The sequence below is a fragment of the Pieris napi genome, chromosome 18 (assembly GCF_905475465.1).
Source record: "Pieris napi chromosome 18, ilPieNapi1.2, whole genome shotgun sequence".
NCBI lineage: Eukaryota > Metazoa > Arthropoda > Insecta > Lepidoptera > Pieridae > Pieris > Pieris napi.
Window position 1 is genome coordinate 7,985,950 of NC_062251.1, and position 8,872 is coordinate 7,994,821.

An 8,872-nucleotide genomic window follows, 5' to 3' on the forward strand; every position below is an offset into this window, starting at 1 on the left:
TATTACTCCTTGGTCGAAGTTATCGATATTTGTGACCGGTTTTGTTCTGGAACGTTTTTTGCCAGGTGTTCTGAACACTGTGATCAAATCAAAACTTTTGGCTTGATTGGAGATGTTTCTTACCGTTGCAATTGACGTTTTTGTTGACTCTGCTGTCCTTTTTTGGATTTTACCTAATTCGCTGATTAAACTATTAACTTTTATGTTTCCTGCCTTAATGATTTCGGCAGTTTGTTTTATCTGGCTCAAATCATTAGTCTCTTAATCATCTTCATCATCGCCATAATAATCATTTGAGTTTTCATCATTAAGTACATCACGATACTGTCCACTCAAGTCATCATCCTCAGTGATGACACTAGTTATATTGTTGTTGCTGGTAGCATCTTCTGTAAAAACACAAAGACAAAAAATTAAAAAACATAGAACGACAAATATAATACATTGTTAACTAGAAATCAAAGTACGGTACCTGATTTTTGAAGTGATTCGCTAACGAGTCCTGGTTATTGGTCACCATCAAACCAATAAAAATGATACTGGTTATCTTCAAACGTCCATCCATTGTTTTCAGGAGTAAAAGTAGACGGTCGTTTTTCATTTGCATTATTCCATATGCTGGTAAAATAATTAGCTCGGAGAAATTGTTGAAATAACTCAGTTTTGCATGGTGGTAAATCGATTTTTTTTGGATTACTAATTATAACCACAAACGAACGTAGCATAGCTTTATTTGTTACATACTCAAAAAGATGTCCTAAATAGGTAAAAACCTGTTTTTTATTAGCCGGCAATTTTGATTTTGGGCTCAACTTTGTATTTGTATGAAACATATGTATTTTATTGACTTTTATATCTAAAATATCAACACAAAAAATAACTTTCATTGTCATCAGCGATGATATTCATTTATAATTCAGGTTAGGACTGCTTAGAAGTAGCTGAATTTGTGGTATCATCTTCAGTGTCAGTATGATTAACCATTTCTTGAAGGACGTATTCGGCTGTCTCGTAGCTTGGTAGCTCTCTTCATTTATCGTCACATTTTATTTGTTTGTATGTTCTGGTATTGATGTCCCAATTTTCAAGTACTTAGTTATGTTTTTTCTCGGATATTGTGAATATTGTTATCTTCCCATGTTGATGGTACTGCTAACAATCTATGTTTGTTGTATTCCCAAGTCTGGACTATTTTATAAGACATTCTGAAATTAATAAAAAAAAACTTGTATTACATGAATATACAGGTATAGTGTGTGTGTGCTAGTTACAATAAATAAACCCGAAAAGATATGTTATTTTTATTTTAATACAAAGTCACTTTCACATTTATAGTTTTTAATTTAACAATCATTTTTCAAAATTACTGTATTATTAAATTGAATTTGGAACAAATATGGTAACATTAAGTTGGTAACCAGTCATTCCTCATTGTGGTTTGAATCGCCTCGCAATATTGCTTATATGTCTTCTACTTCCGCTGAAGAACCTGTAGAGCTATGTGATGGACTTTTTCGAGGGTAGTTTTGCACATTTGGTGTACTGCTGCTTCCACTTGCATAGCCATACTGATGTGGGTACTGGTAGGCATTCGTCCATCCAGTTTGCATCATACCACCGTCATAATTATTATGTACACTATATTTTATATTTTTAATAATTTTCATCACTTCGAACCGAAATTCAAAATTCTGTGTTGGGGAAATTGTCTTCATTAAATAAATGGCAAACATAACTTCAGTTTTAGTACCACCAGTTACAGCCACCATGCTTGCGCCCATCCACGCGGTCACATCGTAATACCGTATATCTGGGAGGGACTAACTCAGCGTCAGCTATAGAATCATACATCCTGTTTCCGTAACTGCAAACAACTCTACAGAGATTGATGAGACACTCATATAAAATTCCTTTAACTTGGTCCGAAGACCCCTCACATTTTGGTAACATATCTAAATAGGTCTACTTCCATCGTTTTGGGTTATTTGGTGATCTCCGAAACCACACCCAGTCACAATATTCAACATTAATAGGCCAATTATCCGGTTTACATAATAACTCATATTCATATTCTGGTACCCCGATAATGAATGATGCGTAGTCCTTTTCTCTTTTATGATTAATTTGTTCCACTCTTATAGACACTTCCCTAGCATATATGACGTTCTTAACATAGTTCTCCAGACATTCTAAACTTTTCTCTTTGTTTAGCCGCCACACATGCAGAAACTTTTTCTGCTGAGCTCCACAAATCTCCACTACATCGCTTTTAGAATTATGAATACAATCGGCACTGCTGCCTGACTTCGTACTCATTGTTTTTTGCCTTTCCCGGCGGTAAGATGCAAGAAGCGAGTCCATCTTTTTTTTTAACTCTTCAACATTACATTCCAGTTGTTTTGCGATTTCCCGCCAAGCATCTTGTTTGTAAGTTGTATTTTTATAGTTTTCATACGTCGGATCCCACAGGCATCTGAAATTGCGGTAGGCTTCTATCATTAATAAACATTTTTCTTGAGACCAATCCATAATTTAATCGATAAGATACGTAAACAATCGCTAGAACACAAGAACGCTTTGAAAAGACCGCTCAGTGGCGCGAGCACGTCCGAACACGCTAGAACGCTCTAAGCAACTGTTCGCGCGCTCTTGTGCCGTTTACATCAAGCGAACGAGCATTCTTAGAATATTCTATAGAATCTTTGCGAACGCACTAAGAACAACGAAAGAATGCTCTACGCCTGTTTACACTAGAAGAATTTGATGTAGTGGGGATAGAATGAGCATTCGCTCGTTTGATGTAAATCGACCTTGAGCCATCGTGCCGTACGGTTTGCTCGCTCGTGAATGGTGTTACTCACGAGCCAAACACGCCATTATGATTTCAGTTTGCGTTTAGCCGTTGGACGAGAAGCACGTGACGCATTGTTAATATAAATCGTTTTCGCAATGAGTTCAAACCGTGACTTTGTTAATCAATTTATTTATAAGTTTAGAGACCTGACGTGTTAGTGGGATGTGACAGATATAAATTACCACAACAAACAAAAACGCGATGCAGCATTAGAGGTTTTGCTAAGTTTTTATAAAACCAAATCGCCTAACGCCACTATTGACACAGTAAAAAAGAAACTTGAGGCACTAAGAGCCTCATTCAGGAAAGAGTTTAATAAAGTAAGTACTTATACTTATAACCATTATTTCAGGCCATGAGAACCATAGTGTCTTAATTCAATTGAAAAGTATTTTGAGTACCATAGAAAATAAAAACAGTATTTTTTTAATCAACTAGCACTCTTCAGGATACATACTTTTTATTAATTTTATGTTTTATTTGATCTATTAATGTTCCAAATTATGATTTTAATTGTGAGAAAATAGCTTTATTGCTATTTTTCTATATTCTATACATAGATAGGCCACTTTGGCAGTAGATGTTTATAAAAAAGTGAGAAAAAAATGGTTGTTAGGCCAATTGTTTATTATAAAACACTTAAAAAAGAAGTGACATCAACAGAAATAACAATAATGATATTCTTAGTCATTATCAATATCATCCTCAACATCTATGACATTTCTTACAGCCGCATTATCTTTGATACTGGTATAAAAGCTGTGATACACTGGAGGTATAAAAGGCAATAGATCTAATAAATCCTTTTTTTTCTCACAACCATGGATTGTCCATCAGGGTATAAAGGATCCAGCTTAATACCAGTCAAATCTGTAGAGTCCCTTTTCTTTAAATCTACATTTTCAATTAAAACATCTTCATTATTAGAATATTTAAAAAATAATGTAAATGGATGCATTTGCTACAATAATCGAATGCTATTTACAATAATCGAATCGAAAATATTCAAAATAAATTTCTTAAACACTTGCAATTTAAGAGCGCTTATCCCAATTCAGCCAAGTCAAAATCGACGCGAGACGAGCTACACAACAAAATGCGTCTGTGTGCGTAAGCGCTATCTCGAACGTGGAATAGTAGGATAAAATAATATTGATACTTTGATATACACGGTCACGTGTGTGTGCCCCCATGAAACTTTTTAATTTTTATCAATATACACGGTCACGTGTGTGTGCCCCCATGAAACTTTTTAATTTTTATCAAACTAGTATTGGGTAAATGATACATCATAAATTACATTTTTAGATTTTATTATTTACAAACAGTCACTGCAGCATGGTTTGTGGTCATCTCTTTTGGAAAATTATTATTGCATAGTGTGACATTAAATTTCTTGTTACACATTGTACATTTGAAGTGGATTGTCGATTCTAAGCCATTAAGTATTTCTTTGACAATTTCAACATTACTTATTGAACAACCGAGTCCAGGATTATGGTTAGCTACGATTTTGATTTGATCAAAGAAATACATGAAATCAACAATCCTTCTTCCTATAATTTGATATGGAGGAATGATATGTTTTTGTGGCTCCACTTCCTGAAATCAGTAATCAAGATTAATAATTGAATTACGCATGGCAGATAGCGTGACTACGTGATATAGTGACCAACGTTATATACCAATTCAAACTCTTCAATATTTGCCGTTTCTTCTAAATGTATATTTTGTTTTTTCTCATCTATTTTTTCCAGATCCGATATGAGTGCATCAAATAATTCCTATTAAAAAAAATAAAGAACTGGATTAACATTTTACTTTAAATAATAATAAAATAGTAGGAAAACTTGGAGATACCTCCAAGTTACATTGCGTACAACTTACTTGGTCACCTTACCCAAACATCACAAATCCATAAATAGGTATCTGATTTAATATAAATGACTACACGACATTCAGCCATCTGGTTTAATATTGCGCTCAATTACTTGGCTGGTTATTAGACAATGATTTAATTGGAAATCGGGGTTTAGTAAAAGCCTCTAATTTACTGATTAATTTACCCAGATGACTGCTAAATATATACTGATTTAAATTTAAGTATGAATAGCTAATTATACTAGCTGATAGTAAATACTTACATTGTCACGATTATTATTTTTTGAATCAACACAGGAGTCGTTATTGTCAGGAGATTCATGAGTACGTTGGTTTTTTTCCTCGTTAATCTTTCTCCTGGAAAACGTTTTATTATTATAACATTATTAAAATAAGTATTTAAACAAACATTTGTTTGTTTAAATACTTATTTTTTGACGTTACTTTTATAAATATTGGAAATTAATTGACATATTTTTATTTTATTTTTAAATGTAATACTATTGTATATGTAATGAATATTTACATCACATATATAGATTTACATAGAAAACGCAAATGCATGTACTTCGCGTGTCCGAACCCCGACCAAGCGTCAAGGTCGATCGCCGCTAACTTCAGTCCACGCGCGTCATAAGAAAAGACTAACGGTATAATGTAAGCTGGTAGCAAAGCTAGTAACTAGTGGCATCGGCGGCATCGGTGTCTTTGAATCGGTTTGGATTTCCCGTCACTAAATTTCGGCTGTGACGTCACAATAGGTATTAAAAAGTCGGCACGCTTGGTTTCAATACAAATCGTGATACTTGCGTTATCTATGTACATCTATATCTGTGATTTACATGCTATTATTTTAGCTAAACATGCGAACTCTGTTGATATTGTAACACCAATTTTATACTATGTTTAAAACTAATAAATTATTCTTATTCATCAACCAAGATATTAATATAATATTGTCTTTGGTTGTCAGTACGCCGTAATTGTTTACTAAACAGTAACGATGAACAGATTTTACTTACATACCAAATTACCTGTAAATGACAGAAAAATATCGCGAAATTAATTTACCTTTTTGATTGCCTGGCGTTCGCTGCAGACTTCGCATTTCTACTGCAACTATATTTTTTGCGTTTGTTACCCATGCCTGTAATAATATTATTTTTTAGCAAAATTGCGATATGACAACTCGAAAGAAACATTAACTAGAAATTTTACTTACTAAAGTATCAAATCCAATGACGCACTATACTCCTTTTGAACCTCGGTCGTACGTAAGGTCAATCAACTTTTAGACGCGCGGGAAATGAGCGATACGTCCACCCTCTGGGATGACCCGGCGCGTACTAAATCACATTCGCCCGTGCGCGTAATTATATAGGCCATTTTCAATAATAGTTTGTAATAACTATCGTCGTATAATAATTATGTAAATTTACTTTTATTATTTATTCATCCTCAGTTAATCGATACAAAATAGTTTTAACGAATAAAATCGGGCTTTTCTCATAAAAAGCTGTTTCCAAAATCGTATAATAAGTCATTTATAAAAATGGGTGCGTAATTATTAAAATATATAATTTTTAATATTTTCCGCTGTGGTTCACCAATAGACTATATATTCTGTCCTACGAAAATATTTAAAAAAATGTATTTACATAGCTTAATGGTAATTTCATATCTCAAAGTGAGCTCTGACGAGCGCTTTTGAAATTTTGCTTTTAAGAAATGACAAATTAAACAAAGATGTACTATTAAATACCAAAATTTTCCTTTGCAGTACACTTCTATAAGACTTTATGTTTACATAATTGTACATTTCTTTATTTAATAAGCTTCGATTATGTGAAAAGTAGCATGTCAAAAGTCACTAAAATATCGAAATCTCGCCTTCTCACGGCTGCACCCTCTTAAGGCTAAAATTTCGCTGCCTGACTACAAGGCTCGGTGTAAACATTTTCACATGTTGCCATTATCTATACGGCGTGATATTGCGGACACTATATACCTCATGAAAATTGCTACTGGTTAGGTCGATTGTACCGAGCTAGTATGGAAAATAAACCTTCGAACACATAGTAAGCCACTTAGAATCATGAACCTATTACATGTACCCAAAGTAAGCACAAATTATAGAGGGAACAATTTTATGGTTAGAGCGGCGAACAAATTTAATAACTTAAAGATTGACATCGATATGTTCGCTGAGAGTGTGGTGACAGCCAGGAAAGCTTTAACACAAAATTACTTCAACCAGGATGAATGAAATGCATTGAGATTTAGATTCTGTTTTTTTTTTCATTTTTGTATTATAAACTAAAAAATATTTGGCATGTATACCTTCTTGTTGTAAAAAATATACTATATGTGAAGATTTTTAATTGGCCCATAATGTTATATATATATACATCTATTTCTGTATTGTGCTGTGAAACTTTGAATAAATAAATAAATAAAATAAATTTTATTAAACAAAATCCACTGCATGCTGAGCCACTGTTGCACCTTTGATTTTTCGGTAGTTATCTTCCTGTTGGTAATGTTATTCTCCAGCTTTTTAGTTGAAATAAAGTCATCACTTGTCATTTTTATGACATCAAATGGGTTACTGTCCCTAGCTACCTTAATAACAGTAGTCCAGTGATCAGGTAAGTAAATATTTTTGAAAAACTTTTTCTTCTTTACTAATCCAAAATCTTGGTCACATGCTAAGTATGAGTGCCCACTGACATAGAACTTATGGTCTATGTTATCTACTGTGTAATCTGTATGGGCAACAATATACTGGCAAAGAGTAGCCATTTTAATATTTCTATTTTGACCACTGCACTGGTCTGAGTACATAATTAACTTTTTAGTCTTGACTTTCTCTTTGATGAAACGCAACAAGCAGGAACCAATCTCCTGAGGACCCCTAGAAGCTACAGTTTTATCCCACACATACATTGTTACTTCATCACTATGGCCTTGTGGGGACTGGCAACACTGCGCGGGAGACGCTTCACGCCAGTCATTACCGAGCTTCGTCGCCGGCAGGTCGTACGATCGTAACTACGCCACGTATCGCGACACAAGCCAACAATAATAGTTAAACGATACATTGTATTAATTTATTAAGTGCAGTGAATATACATGTGTGTTTAAATATATGGGGTTTCATTTATACCAACTCTACACCCCCATACCACTATTGACACAGTAAAAAAGAAACTTGAGGCACTAAGAGCCTCATTCAGGAAAGAGTTTAATAAAGTAAGTACTTATACTTATAACCTAGCTGTTTATTATTTCAGGCCATGAGAACCATAGTGGCTTAATTCAATTGACAAGTATTTTCAGTACCATAGAAAATAAAAACAGTATTTTTTTAATCAACTCTACAGGATACATACTTTTTATTAATTTTATGTTTTATTTGACCTATTAATGTTCCAAATTATGATTTTAATAGTGAGAAAATAGCTTTATTGCTATTTTTCTATATTCTATACACAGATAGGCCACTTTGGCCGTAGGTGTTTATAAAAAGGTGAGAAAAAATGGTTGTTAGGCCAATTGTTTATTATAAAACACTTAAAAAAGAAGTGACATCAACAGAAATAACAATAATGGTATTCTTAGTCATTATCAATATCATCCTCAACATCTATGACATTTCTTACAGCCGCATTATCTTTGATACTGGTATAAAAGCTGTGATACACTGGAGGTATAAAAGGCAATAGATCTAATAAATCCTTTTTTTTCTCACAACTGATGGATTGTCCTTCAGGGTATAAAGGATCCAGCTTAATACCAGTCAAATCTGTAGAGCCCCTTTTCTTTAAATCTACATTTTCAATTAAAACATCTTCATTATTAGAATATTTAAAAAATAATGTAAATGGATGCATTTTATTAAACAAAAGCCACTGCATGCTGAGCCACTGTACCTTTGATTTTTCGGTAGTTATCTTCCTGTTGGTAATGTTATTCTCCAGCTTTTTTGTTGAAATAGTCATCCCTTGTCATTTTTATGACATCAAATGGGTTACTGTCCCTAGCTACCTTAATAACAGTAGTCCAGTGATCAGGTAAGTAAATATTTTTGAAAAACTTTTTCTTCTTTACTAATCCAAAATCTTGGTCACATGCTAA

The 8,872-nt window shown here is 33.5% G+C and overlaps 1 protein-coding gene across 1 annotated transcript; it reads right to left on the minus strand.

The window, feature by feature from the left end:
• Positions 1–4,150: 4,150 nt before the first annotated feature.
• Positions 4,151–6,661, minus strand: LOC125058933. The gene is made up of 5 exons (XM_047663073.1): positions 5,958–6,661; positions 5,807–5,882; positions 4,999–5,092; positions 4,540–4,638; positions 4,151–4,456 (listed from the first exon to the last, which is right to left on the minus strand). The coding sequence occupies exons 2-5, from the start codon at positions 5,878–5,880 to the stop codon at positions 4,169–4,171; spliced, it is 555 nt and encodes a 184-aa protein (XP_047519029.1). The 5' UTR covers positions 5,881–5,882; positions 5,958–6,661; the 3' UTR covers positions 4,151–4,168.
• Positions 6,662–8,872: the final 2,211 nt, after the last annotated feature.